This window comes from Carlito syrichta, unplaced genomic scaffold, assembly GCF_000164805.1.
Source record: "Carlito syrichta isolate Samal-C Ts95f unplaced genomic scaffold, Tarsius_syrichta-2.0.1 Scaffold301642, whole genome shotgun sequence".
NCBI classification, from domain to species: Eukaryota; Metazoa; Chordata; class Mammalia; order Primates; family Tarsiidae; genus Carlito; species Carlito syrichta.
Genome location: NW_007245738.1, coordinates 304,958 through 332,533, shown reverse-complemented (window position 1 = coordinate 332,533; position 27,576 = coordinate 304,958). Strand labels below are relative to the sequence as shown.

The following is a 27,576-nucleotide window of genomic DNA, read 5'->3' as shown; positions in this document are numbered from 1 at the left end:
TTATATATGGGGGCATGAGTTAGCAGTTCTTGCATACTTTCTTGGTAAATAAGAAATTTTGGGGTTATTAGATTCACAATCTAATGTTTTGTTTAAACTATATTTACAGTGTATGGTTCCTATAATTAGTTTGGGGTTAGTAGATAGTAGGATTAGGGGTAGTAGGTGCATAATTATTAATGTGTTTTCTCGGGTGAAGGGGGGCTTAATGCTGCTGATGTGGTATGTATATTTTCCTTGTTGTGTTATAGTTAGCATATATAGGGAATATAGGGCGGTAATTAGGGTATTAAGGTCTATTAAGATAATAGTTAGATGTGATCATGAAAATGATGCTATTATTACGGATAGTTCACCGATTAGGTTAATTGTTGGGGAGAGGGTTAGGTTGGTTAGGCTGGCGAGGAGTCATCATGCTGTTGCAAGAGGTAAGAGGGTTTGAAGGCCACGGGCTAGTGCTATTGTTCGACTGTGAATTCGCTCGTAGTTTGTGTTTGCTAAGCAAAATAATAGGGAGGAGGTGAGGCCGTGGGCAATTATAAGGATAGTGGCTCCGATGAAACTTCATGGGGTTTGGATAAGGACTGCTACAATAACAAGAGCTATATGGCTAACTGAGGAATAGGCAATAAGTGATTTTAAGTCTGTTTGACGTAGACAGATGGAACTAGTTATAATTATGCCTCATAGGGAGAGTATTAGAAAAGGGTAAGCCATATGTTCTATTGTTGGGTTTAGAATAACTGTAATTCGTATTATTCCGTAAAAATGAACTAAATTGGTGTGCGAAACTAAACACTGAGAAGTGATCATCTAAATCTACAGATTAGATTCTGAAATATATACCTACATATACTTCCTCCCTGGTTCATTACTATCAAATTAATAAATTCTTGCCTACAGAAGACAATTGTCTGAATCTTTTCATAGCTGACATAGTGGTGGGTCCTGTTAACCACCTTTGATATTGACAGTACAATGGTCACCCCTGCTAGGGCACACGCACATTATCAATAGTCAGAAGTCTGGCAAAATAAAAAAATTTCTCTTCATCTCCAGGAAAGTGGTTTATGAAAGAGTATATTCTTAGACATTAAAGGTGAATATTTTAGTGACACCTGTGTGAGACATGACTTTCAGCTATCCTCTATAAAAATCTAAATTTCAATCATATCGTTCAAGCACACTTTAAAAAGATGGACCTCAAAGGTAGCATTGTATTTGATATTCTCTTGTAGCCCTCGATAAAACTTAAGCACGAATAATTGGAGATCTTCACATTCTTATAAAGATGAAAGAGTGGGACTCAATTTAACACAGGAACTGAAAAAGAGAAGTAGGGTAATTTCCATCTGCCACCTGGACAAGTCTGTGGCTTTTAAACCATGAAACAAGAAGGGGTAATGTTTTGCTGAATGAGCAACAAGGAAAGGAACCCTCCTCCCAAGGTTTTTTTATAAGCCCATATATGTATTTCTTTGTGAATTTGGTTTCTTATAACTATGCACTTTTTACATAGCAAATCCATCCTTATTATCTATAACAGTATTTCCATTCTGTTTCCACCATGTACATATCCTGTATAAGCAATTTGAATGCATGCCCACTGGATATGCATATTTATATATTTACAAACTATACAAATGTGCTATTTTTCTGATATATTACATATTTAATATACCTGTCCATGACCAAAACTATAAAAGAATGAGATTGACTAAATATACACTGAAGTTCTAGTTTTCCTCCCTACACTCCCTGAGGAATGCTTACCCCACTTTGAAAACCACTAAGACTCCTCTGTTTCTCAATGACAGAAGTTGATTAATATTAAAGTTATTTTGATGTTATTATCTTGTGCCCTAGAATTTTCAAATAATCTAGATTTTTACATTAAGTTAGAGTGGATGAGGCTGTGAGGTACCCCCTGGACCAACATACCAGAGGTTGCAAGGCTTCACCCCTCTGCAGTCAAGTTACCACTTCTAATGGAACTTACTTTTGGTTCTTCTACCCAGGGTGAGAGCTCTGTTTTCCCAATGCATCAGTGGGAGTAAAAACAAAGTAGCCATATTTGCCTCTGGGAAGAGAGAAATGGATGGTATCTGATGCCAGCCCCTATGTCCTTAGTACACAGCCTTTCCCTGAGATATAGGAACTCTCATGAAAATGAAAACTTAAGAACTGGGCCTGCACAAATTAAGTGTTGGCTTTGCAGAACAATTATGAGAAGCATACTAACAACTCTGGACTACTTTGTAAGCAATAAAAACTCAGTAGTATTTTAGGCATTGTTTCTGACTTACAATACTAGAAATAAGTACCAACATCCAAAGTTTTACTTGGAAACATTAAAAATATATGCACATATAAATTGTTGTAAAATGATGAATAGTTTTTGTTTTAAATAGTTCTTCTTACTCCAAACACCAATAGATGCAGAATAGGGATGGCATTTCTAATGTGTCACATAATATTTGGTTCCAATTAATAGAATATTTCAATAAAACTTATTTAGATTTCTTCATATTTCATATGCTATGTATTAAAAATAGCCACACATATGCTATGTATTAAAAATAGCCACACATCCTCACTTGGTTGAATAATATTATTAAAGATAAAACAAAATGCTTCATAAACAACCATTAGGTAGACTACAGATAACATGCAAAAGGAAATATACAAAATAAATACTACAAATGCATATTATTCAGCTATGACTTAACTTTTATTGAAAATGCAGCAAAAACTTTTCTAGTAAGTTTCAATGAATTACCTGTAAGATAACTATGGCATTTTTCTCACTCCGATACATGTTTTCTTTAATGATCACAGTAGTTTCCATGTTTAAAACTTATTCACTGAGGATGAAGCATATTCTGAGATTCTCATTATTGAAATGCTGAAGACACAGCTTGCTTTTCCCAGATACGGATTCCCACCATGACAAACCACCACACACTGACTATATGAAAATCACTCAACTAAATAGTTCCAAAACTCTAGATCCAAATAATTTATTACTATACTCAGTTTTAGGTAGGATTATCTGGTGCAATAAACAAAGTTATAAGATATAACAGAAAGTAACCACTTGCAGTTGATGACTGAGTGTGCCAAAACATATAGGATCAGCACTTACCTGAATAACATGCTTCAGTTTATCAATAATCTGGTTTATCACAGGATCAGTTCCTTTGACTCTAACTTCAGGATTTCCAGATTGGGCTTTGATTCCATTTCCAACCACACGTTGAGTATAGCTAACAAATTGAAAATTGAAGGATATATGACTTAGTAAACTGATCAGAGTATTATCTGCCACAAGTACTTGACTCAATTTCCTCCTTGAAAAGCATACACCAATGCATTTTTTCTTGGAACAGAAACTGACACAGTTGCAATGTTTTTCCAGATAAAATGCTAAAATGCTTAGCGTGCTGATAGACACTATTTTAAAAATGTTTTACTCTCAAAGGACTCAACCTAAAATTATTTGTTTTTTAATAGTATTTACCAATATGCTTGAAAAAGTTAATATATATCTTACTTTGTTACCAAATCTTGCTGAATTACACATATGTCTGTACCCACATTATCTGGGTTAATGTACTTCATCTTATGCAATATATAGATCAGTCCCAATTTTCTTTTTTAAATATTAGACTTTGAAAGAAATATATATGTACATGCATATGTTAAAATACATATTTTAACTGCACAAGTTAAAAATCATAAACATTATAAATAACTGCACACGTTAAACTCTTCAATTTTACAAAAAACTAAAATCTGCAAAATCTATTGTAAGTAGAGGAAACAATTCACTTTCACCGAGGTTCAAATAAACAAAGATATAGTAAATTACACTGTATGTAAAAGGGTGAGATCACAAGTGGTGAAAACCATTTGGAAGTTCATTATATTTCCCAATTGATAATCATATGTCAACTTAGAATTCATAAAAATATCTAAATTCTTCAGTCACAAAGTACATACTATATTCAAAGGCTTGCACCAGAATTATAAGAAGCTTTAAGACTCAATTCTTGTCCTTAATACTCATTATCTACCCCAGAACATAACACATTAATTAACTCATGCATTTGAACATTTATTCACTGCATTTTACTTTATTTTAAAAACACCTACTTGATTTTAGCAATATAAGTACCCTATTTTCATGACAGACTAGTGTTACATAAAGACAAGTGAATAATTAAAATGTAACACTATGAAAGAAACTGGAAGGAATTGTATATGCCAAGTGTGAAGTAAGGATAACACAATAGTAGACATTCAGAATATGGAGACGTTCATTTGGACTCAGATACTAGAGAAAAACTAAAAGAGAAGTTGTCACTTGCGGTACCATTTGAGGTACTATGGTAAGAATAGGACTCCGACAGTGTGGGTAATGAGAACTCCAGGACAAAGGAAGACATCGCAGCAGTAGAAATAGCAAAGGCGAGTGAACAATGCATGGGGGAAGAATAAATAGACCTCTATTTATAAAGTGGAGAGTACAAATGGCGGGAAGCAAGAGGCAGAGGTCACATTATGAATATTGCACCATCTATGTTTAAGACTCTCCTCTGAGAAATGTGTTGGCTCTCATTAAATATAATAATTTTCAGCACAAATATTTACATGACTTTAACATAATTTTCCTTTCCCATATTTCAGCAAAGTATTGTACTATCCATGAGCACCCTCTGAATTTTCTACAGTAATGGAAAATCTTTCAAAAAAAATAAAGAAAAGCTTTTACTGTTGAGAATATGGCCATTCAAAAGGATTTCAAGAAATATCCTGTTCTTCCCAAGATGATGTACTCCCAATAGTCAATTTTAAAAAGTAGATCAAACAATTCCCAGATAGGTCTTTCAAATGATAATAAATGACAGAACTATTTGATATTTTTTAACATCAATTGGATATGATAAAAATGATATTGATAAATCTTTTGATTTTTAAAACAAATTTGAGGCCACTTTATTATAAAGTCATAAAGAGGCTTAAAGTTGGCCAAGGTCGGTGGCTCAGCCTGTAATCCCATCACTTTGGGAGGCCAAGGCAAGTGGATTGCCTCAGCCCACGGGTTTGAGACCAGCCCAGGCAACTTGGCAAGACCCTGTCTCTACAATAAATTTTTTAAAATTAGCCATGGTACAGGGCATGGTTGCATGCACCTGTAGTTCCGGCCACTTGGAAGGCTGGGGCAGAAGGATCAGCTGAGCCCAGCAGGTCAATGCTGGAGTTGTTGTGAGCACACCACTGCTTTTCAGTCTGAGCAATGGCATGAGATTGTGACTCAAAAAAAATAAAATAAAAAATAAGAGACTTAAAGTTAGATATTCAAATATCCATTAGAGACTTAGCAGGATATACTAATAGCAAATAGTAGCCAGAAAACAATTGTGCCTATGTTTTTAATGTGTGATAATATTTTTTATTTTGGAAAAATCCAATAATTTATATTTAGTAACCATCTTTTAAATTCTCTGTAGCACTCTTACATTACTTTTTTAGTTTCCTAGTTCCAAGCAGATTGCACATGTGGCTCACTGTGTTGCTCCATGTGCTGGCTATTCATGATGATGAAAACTAATATGAATAAATAAACCAATTCATGCAAATCAATGATTCAGGCTCTACTGTACTCTATCTGGAGTTTGCCAATTCACCTTCATAATAACCATCCTTTGGTGACCATGAGTATGCACCTTCTAGACCTCAGAGTATAGGAAGTCTAATTGTCTAAGGTCATTTGCCTCTTCAGTCTAAAATCTATTTCTCCGTCTGCCTCTCAGTCAATGACATTGCTAAAGCAAGTCTGCTATTGGGAGATGCAGGGCTGCTCCAAGGACCAATTTTGGCTCAAGATTCCTCGAAGCTCTTGCTTAACCATTTTCAAACTGTACATCATGCTCAAATGCTGCTGCTTAACCTTCCTGTTCTCTCTCCTTTATGCTGGATCAAACTTGCCTCACAGTTAAGAGCACTTCCGGTCATACTAAACTTCCTCTTCATTTTCTTCCATTGTGATTTCCCTTAATAAAATCATTTTGTTTTTAAGCCCTTTAAGACATCTGCCTCTTGGAAGAACCAGATTAACATATCAAAATATTTGTCTTATAATTATTACCATTCTGCAGGTTGGGAATCTGGGATCTGACTAGGTTACATAGCTTTCTCAAGGCCTCGCCCATTTATAAAGTGTGCAGCAAAGATTTAAATTCAAGTAATGTGAACTCCAAAATACAATCACTCAGTGAGTATTAATGAAAAATCCTGAAACCAACTAATATAAGCTCAAAATACATTAGCTTGGTGCAAAATGTTACTTTTTACTCTAATTACAAAATTGTTTTAAGCCTTCACTGTTTATAATTAGGAAGGAATGTATGCTTTTCTTAAAAATGCCCTCAACAAGTAGTTACATGTAGCCAGCTAAACAACAAATATGTAACAATTGTTGGCAGGGTGAGAAGAAACTAGATCCTGCAATATTTATCCAGAAACAGTTATCATGCAGGCAATGGAAATCAAAACTCATCTCTTAATTTCAATTAAGCTATTAATTGATTCACATCTTTGCTTATTTTCAGACCCAGAAAAGTTTATTTTAAGAGGAAGGAATGTTATTTCATGTTAATATGAGGACTTTTTTACCTTTTGTTTTGATTCTTAATTATTACGATTACTAAAATTAATATTAAAGATGTAGATAAAATGCATCAGAATTATAGCTGATTAAGAATCTCATTCCAAGATGCTATAGTATTGACTATTTCAGAATCATTATTTTTATATATCATATAAATATGGAAAGATACTGCAAAGTAGGAAACTTAAAATACTTCAATGAAATATAACATTAAAATAAGTTATTCTTTTCTATTTTCTAAGGTAAAGAAGAATCACAAAGCAATAATGCTATATACAAACCAAAATTGTTTCAATGAAAAAGACAGATAACACTAAGTACTGACAAAGATGTGAGGCAATTGAAAATCCCTGTCATTGTGGAAGGGAATTTAAACTGATGTAAACCACAATTTGACATGTATGCTAAAGCTAAACCTATCCTATAAACTCAGGTGTATACCCAATAATGTTAGCCAAAAGGGAGGTAGAAGCATTATTTAAAATAACCCCAATCTGGACACAACTCAGATGTCCATAAAATAAGCATGGGCAAGTAAATGGTAGTATGTTTATATAATAAAATATACTACAATAAGTGAATTACAACTATATTTTTTTAAATTGACAAATCCTGTAACCTAAATATTGAATGAAAGAAGCAAGATACAGACCATACACTTTGATTTAATTTACTAAAATTTATAAAACTAATCAATTATGTTCCAAATCACCATAAGTGCTACCCAAGGAGATAATAAGAGGATAGTATCTAGGAGAAGGAGCAATATTAAATTCTTGATTTGGCTCCTGGATACAGAAGAGTACTAATTTTGTTAAAAACAAAACAACAAAGATAACATTAATGAAGTATTCAGCTATACAGTTAAGATTTGGGTATTATACTGTGTTTATGTTTTTAGCCTAAAAAAAATATGGTAAAAACTCATTATGCTCTTTTTCTTAATATGTTTACAACTGGCAATTTTTCATTAAACCATCGTATAAATAAAAGATCCACATAGGTATCTTTAACATGCACTAACTGGTTCTGTCATCCCTAAATGATACTTTAGTATCCTAGTTTGATATGAAACATAACCCCTACAGACTTTAATTTGCATGTCAGATAGCATGGTTTCGAAACTAAATATTTTTCCTAACAAAAGCTTTTTGTTTGCATTTTTCTCATACAATTTAATAAATCATTAATTACTCCTTTTTCTCTTTAATGTACAAGTAATGGATAGAACATTTTAAAGATCCCTATAGAAGTCCAACTTGAAAAATCATTCACACTACAATGAGAAGGAGGGAAAAAAACACACACACAAAAAAAGGAGAGGCACATTTTTAGTTAGAGGAGTAATAGACTCACCATCTGTGCTTATTTCTTCTGAGCAGAGCTCGTAATGGATGGCAGCAGTTGAACAGGAATACTTGCTCCCCAAGCGCTATTCGATTTTCATTAACAAGGAAAAAAGGCGAGCACTGATATATTCATATTCTACAAAAATGGCTTCAAATGATGATTAACAAGATTTTAGTTCTCTCTGTTTAACATACAAAATATTAAAAGGGAGGGCGAATAAATCTATATACAACGTGTCAGTAGGAAGTCATTTCTCCTGACTTTACCAGCATTTCCTATTTGAAATTGATGCCATGTCCTATTGGCTGATATTAGTTTCACTTTACTTAGAATATGATTGACATTTACATCAAAAGTGTCATATTTTGATATGCACTTATATAATTTCAGGGGGAAAATATTTGCAATCTGGTCCTGGAATTTATTACAAATCAGCTACAGGCATCTGTCTTAGAAAGTTTTGATAACTTCCCTTGGACAGATGTAAGAATAAACAAACCACTGATAATGAGATGACAAAAAACACTTAATCAGGCCCTTTTCTTTTTACCATTATTGCTATCTCTACTAGAGGTTAAAGATTAAGAATAGGGACCATGTTTTGTTTGTTGTTGTTTGCTGTATTTGTTTGTTTATCATGTTTTTGTATGATTTGGTTACATGATTGGCTAATACAATTCCTTCGATTTCTAAAGTCCTGATTCTCCTAATTTCTAGGGGATAAAACACTGGTTTCATCTTTGGTTCTGGTTAAAATGCTGCCATTTGGGGTTAAAAGAATCTCTAGGGAAATATGTTGTATGTATTCATCAATGAACTCCTTCTGCAAGAAGAAATTTTCTTTTCAAACCATTTTTTGGTCTCGCTTCCTGGTTCTGGTAGCGAGTGGGAGAGTATTTTGTGGTATCTTTTGGATTAAGTCATTAATATTATTTTAATAAGGTGTTCTCATGCATTGTGTAGCAATCAACAAGGAATTTTTACCACATCACTGCAATAAATCAAATAAGAACATGTTTTTAAAAACTTAAAAAAAAACTCATTAAAAAATGGATGACATAGCTGGGTACAATGACTCAAGCCTGTAAATTCAGTACTTTGGGAGGCCAAGGTGAGAGGTTTGCCTGAGCCCACGGGTTCAAGAACAGCCTGAGCAACTTGGAAAGACCTCATCTGTACAATAAATCAAAAAATTAGCCAGGCATGGTACGCCTGTAGTTTTGGCTACTTGGAAGGCTGAGGCGGAAAGATCGCCTGAGCCCAGTAGGTAGACTCTGGGGTGGTCGTGAGCATGCCACTGTACTCTAGCCTGGGCGACAGAGTGAGACTCCAACTCAAAAAAAAAGAAGAATCACTCTTTACCTAAGTCTTTACTTGGTAATACTTGTATCTATGCATGCCTGTTTAGCCAGGTTAATCACAAGTAAGCAGTTTTGTGAACTTGAAAGATGATATTTCTATATGAAAATCTAGTGACTGCACTTACAAAATCATTAGTGTTTAGAAAGCTATCTCAAAAAATGTTAACGGTCTAATAAAAAAGTATTACAAATGAACTTTTCTCTAAGATAAAAATTAGTATTTTCTTTAACCTTTTCCTAACTCCTCTTCAACCTTACCAAGAAAGGATAAGTACTTTTATTATAGTCAAAGTTCTGTTTTTATGGTTTAACTTTTAAAAATTAAGACTTCAAAGCAAGTGATAATAAATTTTTTGTTTATCTTATAATTACCCTCATTTGATTCAAGTGATTGCTTAAATTTAAAATGATTAGTCCTAATTATAATCAATTACACATACTGCTATAAGAATTTCGAAATATTATGCTATCTTAAATTTTCCAGTCACATACTTCAAAATTAAACTCTTCTCAGCAAGATCAAGGCCACTTTTCATGAATTTATAATGCTTGATAATCACCACTTTGCACTAATTTCCAGTCTCATTTCACTGTTTGATACCAATATATGAAAGTTAAGTGTTATTTAGGGCATAACTACTACCTGAGTACTAATAAATTAAATACTATTTTAAGCCAACAAATGAGTCAAAATGATTTAGGGCATAAATTTCATTTAACCAAACTTTGATTAGAAACATTACAAAATCCTGGAAGTTCCTAGAAGTATATCGTTTTTTGTTTTTTTTTTTTTACTTTTCTCAAATGTAATTGGCAGAAGCAGTAATTAAATTTAATATAAAATTACTGACTACATCAAAACACCCTTTAAATTAGTTGCAAGATACAGTAATTCTAAGATTATCAACATACCATGCAAATGAAACATCTGGGTGCTTCCTACCAATACACAATATAGTAAAATCACAGACAACATTTTAATGACAAATTATACTAGTTTCCTAGGGCCACCATATCAAATTATTGCAACCTTGGTAAGAAAGAGGACAGAAATATATTCTCTCATGATTCTGAAGCCTCAACATCAGAAATCAAGGTGTCGCCAGGGTCATACTCTCTCTGAAGAACATAGAGAAGAATTCCCCTTGCCTCTTCCTAGATTCTATTCTGGTGGCTCCTGGAAATTCTTGGCATTCTTTGATTTGTAGCTGTATTGTTCCAATCTCCGCCTTTGTCTTCATAGGACCTATCTATCTGTGTGTCTGTATGTCCTTTACATTTGATTTAGAGTCCACTCTAATTCAGGAAGACCTACTCTCAATTCTTGGGTTAATTATGTCTGCAAAAACTCTATTTCCTAAAGAAGTCTCATTCTAAAGTTCCTGGTGGACATGAATTTTGGAGGTCCTCTTTCAACCCACTGTACAGAACATTGTAAAGACAAAATTCTGGAAGCTGCCTGAATAAAGATAAATTTTCCCTTAAAAATTTTATTGGAATCATATTCTATTCTTTTTTTTTTTTGGAAAGCAGGATTTATTGAGAGGACAGAAAACCTCCCACAGTGGGAGGGGACCCAAGGGGTTGCTGTATTCTATCCTTCCACAAGAAAAATTTTATACAAAAGTACAGGAAAGTTTCTCAAAAGAAAAGAAAAAAAACTGTATTACTATAAAATAATGTTTATATTTCACAAATACACGTCTTAAATCATAGCTTAGTTTTTAAGCATATTTGATTATTTAAACTTAGTTGTTCTTAAGAAAAATATTTTAATAGTTTTGGAAAGCATCAGTACACAGTATATAGCACTTCTATATTTTGAATGACTCATGCCTCCTAGCAAAAATAAACAATGTTATGGACAATTTGTATGTTCTAAATTCACACACACACAAACAGGAAAGATACCTTAAAACATAAAATAATTTTTTATCCCCTTTAACAGAGTCCAGCCACCTGCTCTGAATCTAAAAGTTTCCTGAAAGCAATGAAGGGCTAGTTTATTATGAAGGTGTTGACAGCTGATTCAGTTGGGGACTCACATCAAAACAAAGAATAAATTTTAATCACAATTAATGCTAAAATGATAGCAAGATCGTGACAATATTCAAATATGACCAATTTCATTAAATTTGCTACACTCATTAGATTCACTTTAGTGGCCCAAATTTATATAAATGCCTCAAAGTAAATAATTCTTCTGTTTTCTTTTTCTTTTCTTTCTTTCTTTCTTTTTTTTTTTTTTTTGTTGCTGTATACGAGTGAAAAGCTATTTTAACTGAGATTTCATTGTTTTTAGAAATCAGTTATCTTGTTTTAGCACATAAGACTGGAAGGGACCTTAGCAGGTCACTGAATCTAGCACTTTGCCTTCAAGAAGAAATACACCTGTAGCAGGAATATAGTACTTGACATTCATTTCTTGGCATATAGCCTAATAGATTTTTTTGTCTGTCTTTGGTGACAGTAACATAAATTTAGAGCTGGAAAAAACCTTAGAGGTCATCTAGTCCAACCAAAGCATTTTTTAAAACAAAATGAAGAAGATTGTTTATTTCATCATTTTGTACTTATGCGCCATGTATTTCCAGAAAAGCCTTTGAGACAGTTTATAATGAAAGACAGACACTATAAAACAAGGGTAAAATGACAGAATAATGAAGGGAAGGGGGTGACAATTATATGAAAGGATCTAGGGAAGGAGACACTACCCTTCAGCCTAAAATGCAGCCCTAAGCCTCTTATTATTGAAAACCAAAAAGAAAACCCAAATTCAAATAGCTTTTATTTAATTAACAAAAATAGTATCTACATATGTCAGCAGTCATTTTTATTTTGGTATCTCTAAACTCTTAAGCAAAATTTATGGATCTTTAAGTCACAGATGATGAACAATAAAAATAATCTTCAACTGCAATTTCAAAACTTTTAAAGTGTAACTACAGATGATCTTTTCTTATAGAATGCTTTGTTGAAAGCTGCCTGCATGATGTTAAATTATGTGATGACAAGTTGTCTGCATGATGTTATCTTATTGGGATCTGATTAGCTGACATGGTGATAAATTTAACCTTTGAGAACTTAATTTTTTTGTTTTTAAGTAATGTTTTATTTTACACTTAATAGAAAATATATTCTCTGAATATTGTTTTGAAACACAGTAACAAAGAGTCTTAATTTTGAAATGACTTGATATATGCGGTATTCAGTTCTTTGTTTCTGTGATAGATCAATCACTCAGTGTTATAGACTCTAAGTCCATTCAAGTTGCTGCGAAGTTCATAATTTTGTCCTTCTTTATGGTACATATTCTCACTCATAAGCAGGCCTTGAACAATTATCATAACACTGTAAGAAACAGATTGGCAATAGTGGGAAACTGCTGGTGGGGCAGGGGGAATTTGACAGTAATGGGAAACTGCCAGCGGTTACAGGGGGCACACATCATCAACAAGGGTACCTGCATAATGAACATTTGTATACCTAACCCTTAACTGTAGCCCATATCTTTAAAATAAATTTTTTTAATAAAATAAAATAAATCCTTTTATTGTTAAAAAATGACTTAAAATAAATCACAAACCAGAGGTTAGATCTGAAGACCAGTGCTGTCCCACTATACTATGCAGCAAATAGGAATACGGGTGAGCAGTCTACTAGTAGACACCCATGAGAGAGGGAATAGTAGTCATAAGATCTATTTTGTTAGTTTATGAAATATTTTCTAATAGATTTATTAATCTTACACTTCATGGATTTTTTTTCTTTTCTCACTTCAGCAATGTGTAATTTTTAAATACATTTTTTAATGGAATTTTCAGACATTATGTCAGACTCATCACCAATGCTCTATGAATTGGATAGTCTTGGTATGTGGTTCATATATTTTTGGATCAGGGATAGGAACCTATCACATGAGTTAAAAGCTGGCTTTTGTAGCTTTTATTATGAACACTTCTCTGATTGCTCTTCTTTTAGGCTTTACCAAATAAATTAGGTAGGATATTTGAAAGCCAGGCATATTAACAAAAAAACTAAATGAAGAAAAAATACATATAAACAAACATACATAAACATGTGCATACACATACACAGAACACTCCCTTCATATACTTACTTCTATTTTCAATAGCAAATAAGCAGAGTTCCTGGGCCCATGGAAGAGATTTAAAGTTTGAAAAGGTTTGTAAATACCTTTTTCTTGATGAAAATAGCCCTGTGGCAATTAGTATTTAAAAAGCAATTCAAATTTGAGCATAACACAGTTTCAATCTTGTCTCCAATTCCAACTTAAAATCCTGTCTAACAATTCCATTTTGTGGTCTGTTGAATTGCAAAATAAAAACCAATAGGTTTCAAACTATAGTTATTATAAAGAGGGAAGGGAGAATCAGGAGGAGAATGGAGAGGAGGAAGAGGATGGAGAGGGGATAATAACTAAGTTTTCCGTCCATACCTTACCATAACTACAGTACAAATTCCTACTATCAAATGGTCCTCAGATAACAATCCACATAAGTAAAGGATTTTAATTTGCATTCACTTGTATATATGATAAAATTGCTTCTCCAGTTTTTTCTTGGCAATCTCAGTTATACCAAAAACAGCTGGATGTAATTCCATAGAACTACATGTGCATAGGGAATTTGGATTCCTAATAGTCCCAATTAGTCAATGAATACATTTGGCTAACTCAGCATATGAAAAACATGCATACACAGAATTTCTGAAGAACTATGGAGTCCAAATAGAATAGAAGTTTCTGGTACAGATGACTGAGAGATTTCATACCTATAATTGGACCAATTTTTCCCTTACCCTCTATACTTTCCCCCTATTCTCCTCTATCAGTTCCTCAAATGATTTTTCCCAGGTCCTTCAGGGTTTACATACTCTGTCCTCCTTGGTTGGAAAGTTTTATTCTTTCGGATCCTTTCCCTGATTAGCAGTACTAGGCTTAAAAAGGGGTTTTACAGATGTGATTAAATTAAGAGTCTTCAAGGGGGAGTGATTATCCAGAATTATCTTGACAGGTCCTAAATACATGTATCCCTTCAGGAGGAAGGTAAAGATAGAGACTATATAGATACGGTTAATGATATAGATATAGATTTTTTTTTTTTTTAACAGCCAGAAATGGAGAAGGAATGGGCCATGGAGGTAGAGATTAAAGTGATGCAGCCCCAAGGAACGCTAGAAGTTAGAAGAGACAAGGAATGGATTCTCGTCTAAAGTCATTAGAGGGAGCTTGGTTCTATTGATACTAATTTTCTCCCAGTTATGCTGATTTCATACTTCTGACCTCCACCACTGGTAGAAAATAAGTTTATGTGGCTTTAAGTCACTCCATTTGTGGTAATTTGTCTATTTGTCACAGAAAACTAATATAATCCCCAAACTAGAGCATCCCTTCCACTCTCATTTGTGAAAGTTGCCAGAATTAAAATGAAATCACTCTGCTCAAAAAAGAAAAGAAAAAGAAAAAACCCTGACAACAGAGCTGGGGAAGGCCATAAGGGAAGGGACTTCATATGAGTATGCCCCAAAACAAGAACCATCACAAAAGGCTGTAAAAACCACAACCTTGCACAAAGGCCATCCAACCTTATCCAAAAAATACTTTTGTGAGGATATCTGCCAGCAACTGCCTGTCCAGTCTCAAGCTGGCACCACTCTTGCTACTGAATCTTGTAGAAAAAGATAATTATCCCACAACAAATATGTAATAATCTTTTTTTTTTTTTTTAATCTGTGTCTTCCTTTACCTCCCTGAATACACACATAGTTTACCATGGCACATGCATTCCCATTGCAATGTGCCATCTCCAAATAAACATCATTTTCTTTTGGAGAGCTTCTCTCTAAAAGTTGTCATCTTTTTTATAGAGTGATTCACAATAGCAAGAACCTGGAAACAGCCATGCTGCCCGTCAAAAGAGGACTGGATTAAAAAAATGTGGTACATATACACGATGGAATACTACACAGCCATAAAAAAGAACAAAATCATGAATTTCGCAGCAACCTGGATGGGACTAGAGTCTATAATACTGAGTGACCTCTCACAGAAACAAAGATCCGAGTATCACATGTTCTCACTCATATAATGGACCTTAAACATCCAGTGCAATACTATACGAAAATGACTGACCGTACTGGGAAACTATGGTGGGGGGAGGGAGATGGGATTAACAGTAGCAAATATCTGTCTGGGAACGGGGAAACACCCCATATCAACAGGGTGCCTGAATGAAACGCAATTGTATACCTAACCCTTAACTGTACCCCACAACTTCATAATAAAATAAATAAATAAATAAATAAATAAAGTTGTCATCAACGTTGTCCACAAGTGGGAAATGAAGCAAGATCACTTTTGGAAGGAATTAACAATTCTTGAAAGCTGTGTGTAGCATTCACTGGAGCCCTTTGAGTGCTCTCCTTCCATGGTTGCTTTTTTTGCCCTGCTGAGTCTACCCTCAGGCTAAGCTTCCTTTTGATAGAAGCCTTTTTCTTTATTAGAGATTTGGTTGCTAATAAGGCCATATTTAATAAAGAGCTTTACATCCCTTCTGGGATGATGCAAGACTTGTTATTTTTTCTGGCAAGCCTTTTCTGGTTCGTGACAAGGGTCATTCTGGTTTGAGTACTCTAATTTCTACAGGATTTACGTTCTGGCTCTTCTTGTGAATTTACCTTTAGTTCTTTCTGCATATATTATTTACTATTTTGTTTGATCTGGACACCTGTGTTAGAATTTTGGAGAGCACTCTGATTTTGATTTCATTCGGTTTGGTTATGTACATCTCTAAATGATCTGGCTATTGTTCCTTGCTTGTGTCTGAAAATCTTCCGACGGTAAAATTAATTGAAGAATTAACGTTCTAAATGGTGGGTTCAGGATGGCTAATTAAAAGTCACTAGGGCAGTCACCATCTAAGACACCAATTCCAACTCCTGACTTTCCCGGAAAGGATTTATGGAATTTTGCTCTTAAGAGATTAATAAAAATGGAATGGGATTCTCAAATTTTAAAGTATGCTAAACTTTCTGGGTTCCCAGCCAGATACTTGGTTTGTTTTCCTGTATATTTTTGTATCAGTGGCCACCAAGGGGACCATTCAAAGTCCCTAAGTTTGTTTTTGTTTTCATATAAAATTAACATGCAGAGTTTTTAAAGTTTTTCCTCTCTCTTTTCTGCCACCCAACTACTAGCTTTATTGCAGGTGCTGAAGTAAAATACACTGATAACAACATTCCAGCCAAGATTTTTTTAAAAAGACTCTTAAGCCTTTCAATCTGATTATTTTACAACTTAGAATAGCCCCATGGAAACCAACAATTTAAACACCTTTTGAAAATGTAAATCTAGGTTTGCCAGACTAACAGTTGCCTAGGGTAATGGAACCACTGACTGAAAAATTGATAGTCTAAAAAAAATAAAAATAACTAGATAAATGTTTGTAAAAGTTAGACTTTCAAATGAAAGAGGTCAAAATCTTGATCTCAGAGCAATAACATAAGGTATTTTTATACAACATAAACATTGCTTTATCACACAAGAACCAGAAAAAAAACTGAAAAAAAAAAACCTCTACTAAACTGCTTCCTTGCCCACAATGACTAGTCAAGTAAACCAGACCAGCAAACAGGTTTATCTGTTACTGAAATCTAAAGAACACTTGCATATTTTTTTCTTATACAATTCAGCCATTCCTAGCTAAAATGCAAATATTTGAATATTCAACCCTAAACTCATTTGAAACTAAAAAGAAGGGGTTAAGAGAAAGTTAATGAAAACTGTTTTACCCAAAGTTTTGTTTCATAGGCATCATAAAATTATTTATCAAGGCAAATAAAATTTATCCATGTAAATATTTTGCCAGAAATATAATTTGGATCCAACTGTTTTTTATAAATTGTATTTTGTGTTAATATCTCATGATTATATTTTAAAATGAAGCTATAAGCTCTTTGTGTATGTATATGGGTTTAGGTAAATTCATGCAAATGTATATGTATTATGATATATGTCGTGTCTACATGATAAAAACTGGCAGAGTGGGTTAGAAATGCCTTAAAATTATATTCAGATTAGTTTAGATGTATCAGTGCTCATACAAAGTATATAGCAATTAACACAAATTACTTATGGTTCACATGATTGAAGTAAGTCTTTGATAATAAGGTGTTTTTTTAATTTCTTGATGAAATAAAAATGCAAATGTCTTCAGCATTTATTTTTGCCAGGGTGTACTGGTCAGACAGGATTATATTTGTCTCTGATATATCTTTTGAGGTGTCAGGGTTTGACAAGAGGTTCGTGACTATAAATCCAGTCTATAAACAGAACATTCTATAAGTAGAATGATCTTTGTGTAACTCTTTAATACATAAGACCAATTTAATATTGTTGGTCTAATAAGAACAGTTGTATCATCTGAGTTATCTGCAAAATATCCACATATGTAATTGTAGGGTTCTTACTTAGGAGAACAACTGATGATCACAGGCTACAAAAATGGGTAACAAAGGAAAAGTGTGAATTTATGACAAGTTTTGCCTAATATCTCAGTCTTTAAAAGCATCTAGGTATAATTGTTAAAGATAAACAAACTTGGTGATCCTAAAGGAGAATATGTTTATAAATAAACTTTTTGTGTAATTTGAAATCTTAAAGTTCAGTTGTATTAAAGTAAGTGATAAACACTCATTAAATGTCTGGGTCATAGTTAAATAAGATGAAAAACTGAAAACATAAATTGTTGAACATGAATATAATTGTGTTCTTGGAGTCTTAAATTTTATATAAAGACTAAATATAGTTGGGCTGATTAAAACACATAAAAATTATATTTTGGGGAAATATGTTTCTAAAATTATTAAATAATTTTCATCTATAAAATACTGCTATGTGACAGATAGCTCAAAATTGCTTGTTTTCTAGGCTTTCAATAAAATTTAAGCTTATTAAGTGTTAAAATTATAATCACTATGTAATCATTCTGTATATAAAGTTTGCCAAAAATAAGATGTATGTTTAAAGAAAAATTATTTTAAAAACATAAAAATGTGTACGTCACTGAGAAAAACAATAATTTTGTCTAACCTGGAGTTTATTTAAAGATTATTTTAAAGCAAAAATTTAGGAAAAAATCAAAACAAGATTGGAAGGCATCAGTAAGTAGGAGAGAGAAATGTAAAAAGTCATGAGTATGAAGATGTATTTTTGATAAGAAAAATGGAAAATATAAAAGAATAATTTTGTATAAGAAAGAATTTTATCTGGTAAATTTTTATTTTAAAGTAAAATGACTGGTGTGTTATCAATATGTATTTATATAAATTTATAAAACTTATACATATTATTCAAATTTATAAAAATTTAATATTACAATTCATAATTTTGATTGTATATTAATTCTTCTTTAAGCTTATATTTAAATGGCTATATATAATGAGAATATTCTAAAGGTTATGTGAAATTTATAAAAGTCTGAAAGTCCTGATGTGATGCTGTTAGTCATGATTTGGATTATTGTTTTAAGATGTTATATGCAATGGAAATAACTAAATTTTCTTGTCAATTGAAAACTTTTATTATATTTTTAACTATGATTGTTCTAAGTTTGTATCACCCACAAATTCTCTTGAATTCTCTCTAGAGGCACCTTCAATCATATTCATGGAGTACACTCTAACAAGTACTCTTAAATACGGGTTTCTAATGCCTTTTTTTTTTTTTTTGAGTTAGAGTCTCACTCTGTCACCAAGACTGGAGTGCAGTGGCCGCTCCCGGCCACTGCAGGCTCGACCTGCTGGGCTCCGGCGATCCTTCTGCCTCAGCCTTCTGAGTAACTGGAACTACAGGCGTGGGCTACCACACCTGGCTAATTTTGATTTATTGTAGAGATGAGGTCTCGCCAAGTTGCCCAGGCGGGTCTCGAACCCGCGGGCTCAGGCAATCCACTCACCTCAGCCTCCCAAAGCGTGGGATTACAGGCTGAGCTACCGAGCCCGGCTTTTAATGCCTTTAAGATAAGTGTACTACATGATTTTCTAAAACTTTCTTAATGAAGAAACTGATGAATTCAGGAAATTGCTAATCAAAGTCAAGGAGAATAAAAATTAATTTTATGAGGTTTAGTAACTCATGAAGATAATGTTCTTATGACTTACTTAAAACACTGTTGGTTCTTAAACATTCCATTTTTCAGATTTAAGAAAAATTTTTCTAAGTTATTTATAGTTTATACCAATTTGGAAAAATATGCTTTCTCTTAAACGTGAAAACTTTTTACCTTTACTCTTTACTTGATCCCTCCAAAATGCAGAAACTGTATTCTTATTTTTATGGCAAAATAGTTATTTGCATAAATTTGATAAAAAGTTGCTTCTTTTATAGTAGGATACAATTGAAAACATTGGTTATATTACCAAGGCTTTGACTAGAATATCATACTTGAGAATGTGCATACAATGCCTGGCTACAAGGGTTCCCAGACTTACAGTGAATGAGTAACAATTGTCACTTCCTGGCAAGCCCAAGAACCTAAGACTGAATGTAAAATCCAAAATCTTCCTTGGTTAGGCTTCATAGCCTCAAGAGGTTTTTAAATATGAGATTCCTACATGATTAGTGTAGAAAGAAAAAGTCACGTTTCTATTTTTTAAAAAAAGCTATAATATATACCTATTATTAGAATGTAGTTCTGTGTAGTTGAGTTCTTGTTATTTACTTATTATAGACTAAATTAGATACTGAATTCTTCTAGATTCCTCCAATCCAACTTTCTTCCACAAAACTCCTAAAAATGGGAGCTTCTCTGTTCCCGAGTCCTTATAAGAAATCCTGAAATCAGGTTAATTTTAAGGAACAAATTAATTTTAAGGAACAAATTTCACCAAACGATGTGACGCCATAATCAGAGTCATTCAAACTGCAAACCAGGATGTGAAGTTGATGTTGTCATACTATAAACAGCTTTTCCCAAAACATCAGAACAACACTCCAAATCATCAGACTTTTATCCCCTAAATGCCTACATTTTTCACGTGACAAGATAACGATCATTTGATTTAGTCAATTGATTGTCTTTAAGCATAGATTCATGGCTCATAGATTCATGGTTCAAAACCATTATGCAAACTGGGGTTGTCATATAACTGTTAATTTTGCATTGTACTTTCCCTTTTTTTTTTTTGAGTTGGAGTCTCACTCTGTTGCCCAGGCTGGAGTGCAGTGGCACACTCACGGCCACTGCAGCCTCGTCTGCTGGGCTTAGGTGATCCTTCCAACTCAATTTTTCAAGTAGCTGGAACTACAGACACATGCCACCACATCCGGCTAATTTTTGTGATTTATTGTAGAGAAGCCATCTCAGGAAGTTGCCCAGGCTGGTCTCAAACTCCCAGCCTCAGGCAATCCTCTCACCTCAGCCTCCTAAATTGCTGAGATTACAGACTGGCCACCGCACCTAGCCTATACTTTCCTTTTTTAAACTTTGTATCTGCTACTTGTTAAATTTCTGTAGTGCAACTCCTAACAGAATAATGCAGGCACAGCACTTTGTAAGGATAGTAAATGACTACAGAATAGACAAAATTGAACTTAAAATGGACTCTAGGAAGATTTAGCCTCAGAACCACTACTTTCAAAACTCCCTTTGTGTTCAAATATAGCTAAAGGGTTTTGGCTCTAACACCTAGTCACCATTCACTAGTCACACCTCCAGTGTGAGACCAGACCAACAACCCACCACAGGTCCATTTCAGCTCCAAGAAATGATGGAAAGTTAACTACAGGATGAATAGTCAGTGATGCTTTTAGATAAAGATCTTGGTTAAAATAGGTAAATGTGAACGTTTTCAGAATTAAAGTGGAGTCATATATATTAAAAAAACAAAAAATAAAATAGAGCCTGTCAAGTTGAACCTTGTGGTCATGAAGGGAGAGTTCATATGCATTAATGACCAATAGCAAGAACCATCACAAAAGACTGCAAAAACCATGATCTTGCAAAAAGGTCATTACACTTCACACACAAAAAAATAATAATACTTCTGCAAGGATATCTGCCCAGCAACCACCTGTTCAGCCTCGGGCCAAAACCACTCTTGTTACTGACCTTTGTAGTCAAGGATAATTACAGTCCTCATATTTTTTCCTCTGAAAACCTTTGTCTTCCTTTACCTCCTTGAATACAAGCATAGTTTACTCTGGCATATGTATCCCTATTGAAGTGCCCTATGCGTGAATAAACATTATTTTCTTTTAAAGATCCTCTCTGTTTGCTATTAAGGTTGACACTTTGTACCTATTGCTTGATAACACTTTATTTTCCCGGATGTACCTATCATCATTGTAATGAAGTAATTAATTATGCAATGATTTAGTTAATACCCTTAACTCCTTTCTTGACTGTACATTCCCTGAGGTAAAGTAGTATGCCTGTTTGAAAATTTCTCTAGATCCAGGGCTTGGAAAATTGCTTGGATTATGAGAACTAAATGCTTATTTATTATCTTAGTGAATATAGGATACTAAAGTAAACTAAAAATAATTTCCAAGCAATGATTTATTTTTCCGAGTTGGTCCTTATAAAAATTATATGAGTCATTCCTAGGTAGTACCGACTCTAGTTACAAATCCCATGAATGTGTAATTTCATTTTAATGCTCATTTTGTCCAAATATAAATAGCATATATCTGGATGGTAGTTTGGACTGGAATCCCATCCCAGTACCCATTTTAAAAAAAGAAAGAAAGAAAGAAAGAAATTAGTAGGCCAGGCACAGAGGCTCAAGCTGTAATCCCAGCACTTTGAAAGCCTGAGGTGAGAGGACTGCCTAAGTTTAGGTGTTTGAGACCAGCCTGGGAAAATTAGTGAGATCTCATCTCTACAATAAATCAAAAAATAAGCCAGTCATGATAGCACACGCCTGTAGTTCCATCTACTTTGAAGTTGAGGCAGAAGGATCGCCTGAGCCCAGGAGGTCAAGGCTGCAGTGGCAGGGAGCATGCCACTGTACTCTAGCCTGGGTGACAGAGTGAGACTCCAACTCAAAAAAGAAAAAAAAAAGAAATATTTAGACTAATCTAGAAGATATTTTTACTAACTATAAGAACAGTTAAGTTAAACTGTCCCACCCACATTTTATTTCACAGAGCAGAATTTTGTCAATATGAGAATCATATAAGATTCTCCTCAGTTTGTCCCCTGAGTCAAATTCTTAGATTTCCCAGAGAATGGACTGTTGTCTCTTTATAGTTTCCTTCTTGCTTTTGGAGGGGCCAGCTACTGGCCACTCCCACATATATTACATAGCTAAACTCCTTAGAAGACAGAAGCAACAATTAAAAAAAAAGATATATGAGGGGCCTGTTACGCCTAGTCACATAGTTCCTTCAAGAAAGCCTCGGAAGGGAGACAGTAGTCTGGGTGCTAGAAGTAATTGGTAACCCCAATAGCCCACATTTTAGTAACATAGTCTTCCTGGTACTCTTCTTCCTGGCATTCTTCTCTCCCTCTGTTGCTTCCCACCCCCAGCTTGAACCCAGTCTTTTTTCTTTCCATCCCTTCCCTGTGTTTCACATTACTATTTAGTACAATGGGATATTAACAAAGTTTGGGGGCTGGGGTGCAGTGGCTCAACCTGTAATCCCAGCATTTTGGGAGGCCAAGGCAAGAGGATTGCCTGAGCCCAGGGGTTTGAAGTCAACTTGGTGAGACCTCAACTCTACAATAAATCAAAAAATAAGCCGGGCTTGGAAGGGTGTGCCTGGTAGTTCCAGCTACTTGGAAGGCTAAAGTGGAAGAATTGCCTAAACTCAGCCGGTTGAGGCAGTGGTGACCGTGAGCATGCCACTGTACTCCAGCCTGGACAACAGAGTGAGACTCCAACTCAAGAAACAAAACAAAACAAAACAACCCCCAACAAAGTATGGGAACAATGGAGAGGGATTATAAAGCAAAGCAGCAAACTACCAATAAACAAACAACTTGCACCAACTAGCCAGTCATTTAAGATTAATTTTTAGGTCAGGCATGGTGGCTCAAGCCTATAATCTCAGCACTTTGGGAGGCTGAGGTGAGAGGTTTACCTAAGCCCGTGGGTTCGAGACCAGCCTGGGCAACATGGTGAGACCTTGTCTTTACAATAAATCAGAAAAAAAAAAAAAAAAAATTAGCCGGCTGTGGTAGCGCATGCCTGTAGTTCCAGCTACTTGGAAGGCTGAGGCAGAAGGATCGCCTGAGTCCAGCAGGTCCAGGCTGTAGTGGCCAGGAGCATGCCTCTGCACTCTAGCCTGGGAGACAAAGTGAGACTTCAACTCAAAAAAAAAAAAAAAAAAGATTAATTTTCAAATAAAATACAACCTTCCTTTAGAAGCCCCACTCAGAAATCAATAATGTGTATAAATTTACAACGCAGTACTCGTTCTTGCTACCATCTCCACCCAGCACTTTACACACACGCTGGGTATTTTATATGTCTTTTGCCACAAGTCAGAAGAGATAAAATAGATTTCCGCCTTAGCTTAGTTGGGTTATTCCAATAAATATTTGCTGGCGACTGAGAAAAGCTGTACATATCAACCTTTGGTCCATTGTAGATCACAGAAAGGGCCTCAGCCATTTTCTTAAAGGTAAAGAAACTAATGGAAAAAAAAAAGGTCATTTCTTTTTGATACCAAATGCTAATTTTGGATAAATTCACAACATTGTAGGTAAGCAGAGTGTGGTAAATATAACAGAAAAACAACCCCAAAAATCATCCTGCAAAGAAAGGGAAAGAAAATACCATGTTCAAGCCTCAGGGGGAGAGGATATCATTTTTTAAAAAATCTGTCAAACCAGAAGAAATATATAGAATATTGCTTTTAACTATTTAACTATGAACAGTATGTAGAAAGGCACAGCATTTAGGAAATAGGAGATGAAAGTTATAATGACAAAATAGGCCCATATGGAAAATGGGAGATGGCTGAGATTAGGTAGCTTATACAAAAAACTGAAATGCAAGTGCAGAATTTTTATCTACAGTGGAATCCTTGGAGGGAACACTGACACACCAAAAACTTCAAGCAGTAATTGAATCAGAGCCCTGGGGAAAAAAGGAAGAGATAAAATAATGACAGAGAAGAAGGCAGATGGGTATGCCAGAGGCAAGAGTTTCAATTCAAGAAGAATTTGTGTGCCAGAAAAAGAAACACAGGCAATGAGATCTGAAACAATAACCAAAACAACAACTGAGGTATGAATAATAATAGAAGGACTAACCAGATTCTAGTGGGGGTGGAGGGAAAAATAAGGCATTACCTATATTTGGAAAGAAACTAGCAAAACTCCTGGGTTTTAAAAATAATGACAAAGTTTATTTTAAAATAATGTCAGGTTTGTATTAGATTTTCTTCTGCTCTGTTAACGCTATCCAAAGACACGAAGCATTTAAGAGAGTAAGAATATCACCAAGAATGTTATATTTATCAGGTTGTCTTTATCTGAATGCAAAGCAATGGCATCTGTATTTATGGATAGCACTGATTTGTCCTTTCAATAAAAATTTACTCAGATACATATAGGTACATATTGGAAAAAATAATCAAAATAATGTTTCAAAAGGAAGTTGCAAAACCAAAACCTTGGAAAGAGACAATTGACTCAGTTAGTTTTAAGGTTCATTTTATATATTTTTTATTGCTTATCACATTCATATTTTAAAGTATAGTTGCAAGAGAAAAATAAATATTGAATAATACTATCTTTATAATTGCATTTCATATTCGAAGTAAAAAAACAAAAACTAAAAGTTGTTAGGAACATTCTATATCTCACCTCTAACACTGAATAATGATAGCACTATTTATTCTCAACTGCTACATTAAACATTCCTGTAGACTCTACTCAAAATGTATAGCTCCAACCACATGTGAGCACTTCCAATATGACCATCCTAGTCTAAGCCTCCACTCATCTCCTTTTCTGATTATTGCAAAAGCCTCCTGACTGTTCTCTCCCAATCCAGAGAGATCTTGTAAACATAATTTAGATCATGTCACTTCTCTGCTTAAAACTTCTCACTGTTTCTCATCTCAGTTTGAGGAACAGCCAAAGTTCATAAAATGGTCTACAAAACCATCGTTTCATGAGCTATCTTCTTCCCTTTATTTACCTGGCATTATCTACTAATACTCTTCCCCTTTGTCATTCTGCTCCAGCTACACTGGCTTCCATGATGCTAATTCTAAGGATGACTGCACCTGACTGTGCACTCTGATTTAGGAGTTTTGTATTCGTTGTTCTCCTTTGGAACTCTTTTTTCTCAACAGAGCATGATTTTTCCTTATTTCCTTCAAATCTTTCTTCAAATGCCTTCCCCTTGATATATAATTGTCATGTGTTACATTTTTAAACAGTCCAAGAATAGACTGACATTCTTCTCATCAAAAAATAGGTCATTGTCTTCTTCCCTTGAATCTGGGTGTGTTTGTAACTGCTTCAGCCAGTAGAGTTGACAAGTAATTCTATGTGACTTCTAAGGTTAGATCATAAGAGATCAGGCAGTCCCACCTGGTTCTCCTGGGAAGTAGAAAGCCAGCCACCATGTAAGTCCAAACCCTAAGCCACCATGATGGAGAAACCCTGTGCATGCACCTCAGTAGAGTTCTCCCGTGTAAGCCCTGCCTTCCAGCTAACCCCACCAATTTATAAGACATAGAAAAAAGCAATCTTAGACTCTCTAGACTGGTTTGTTTGTCAGCTAGGCAGCACTGAGATACCCTAGTTAAAGTCGTAGGAGCAGAAGAATCACTCAGATGCGTCCTGCTGGAATTGCCAACTTACAGATAAAGAATCCATGAGATATAATAAACTGTTGTTGTTTTAATTTATTAAATTGTGGGATAGTTTCTTAAGCAGGAATAGTAACTGTAACACTACCCTACTTCTATTGCCACCAATCTTTATCTTCCTATTCTAATTTATTTTTCTCTTAGTATGCATCATCTTCTAAAAAACCAAGTTATTAGTTTATTTATATTGTGATGGCTTCTCATACAGAAGGAATTTTTGTATGTTTTATTCACTGATGTATAAAAACCTATCTATAATACAGTTGTTGATAAGTATTAGTTGAATGTTGAATGAGTAATATTCAATGGTAATAGAGGTTGAATATGTATTTTTAACATTAGAAAACATAAAATCAAAAACATATTCCATGATAGAAGAAACCTTTTTTTATTGGAAATAAAGACTCTAAGAGCGAAATTATAAAAACAAAAACAAAAAAAAGCCCAAACCAACAAAACATCAAACTCTAAACTACTTCCAGAAAATATGCAAACTGTCCCTGAAAGTTTAACAATATAAAAATGAAGAAAGATTAATAAAGAAAATAAAACTCAGAGAGGATGGGTAGCAACACTGATTTTAGATAATACAGAATTTAATGGAAAATCTATCACATGGAAAAGAAAGGAAAACAATAAAAGTTTCCATTGAAAATTTAAAAGTGCTTCTCAAAAGAAGATATATGGGCAGCCAACAGACACATGAAAAAGTGCTCAATCACACTAATCATCAGAGAAATGCAAATTACAACCACATTGAGATACTACCTAACCCCAGTAAGAATGGTCATCATTAATAAAACAAACAACAGATGCTGGTGGGGATGTAAAGAAAAAGGAATGTTTCTACATGTTGGTGGGAAGGTAAACTAGTGCAATCTCTTTGGAAGACAGTGTGGTAATTTCTGAAAGAACTAGAAATTGACCTTCCATATGACCCAGCAATTCCTTTATTGGGAATATACCCAGAGGAACTCAAGTCATTCTACCAGAAAGATACCTGTACATGCATGTTTGTTGTAGCTCTTCTCACAATAACAAAAACATGGAACCAACCACGCTGCGCATCAAAACTGGATTGAATAAAAAAAAAAATGGTACATATACACAATGTAATATTATGCAGCCATAAAGAAGGACAAACATATGGACTTCTCAGCAACTTGGATGGATTTAGAGTATATTATATTCAGTGATCTATCACAGAAACAAAGAACAGAGCATCACATACTGTCACTCATAAGCAGACTTCGAACAATTATCATAATACTATAAGAAAGGGATTGGCAGTAGTGGGAATATGCTGGGGGTGGGTGGATGGAGGGGTGGGATTGGCA

At 34.3% G+C, this 27,576-nt stretch overlaps 1 protein-coding gene across 1 annotated transcript in view; it reads right to left on the bottom strand.

Annotated features, from left to right (window-relative positions):
* Window positions 1-3,145: 3,145 nt before the first annotated feature.
* Window positions 3,146-27,576, bottom strand: part of GPC5 (glypican 5) — a gene marked incomplete at its 3' end in the record, with an annotated part of 277,658 nt that continues 253,227 nt past the window's right edge. Inside the window, exon 5 of the mRNA XM_021710910.1 lies at window positions 3,146-3,266. Coding sequence (XP_021566585.1) covers window positions 3,146-3,266 — 121 coding nt within the window. The remainder of the gene's footprint in view (window positions 3,267-27,576) is intronic.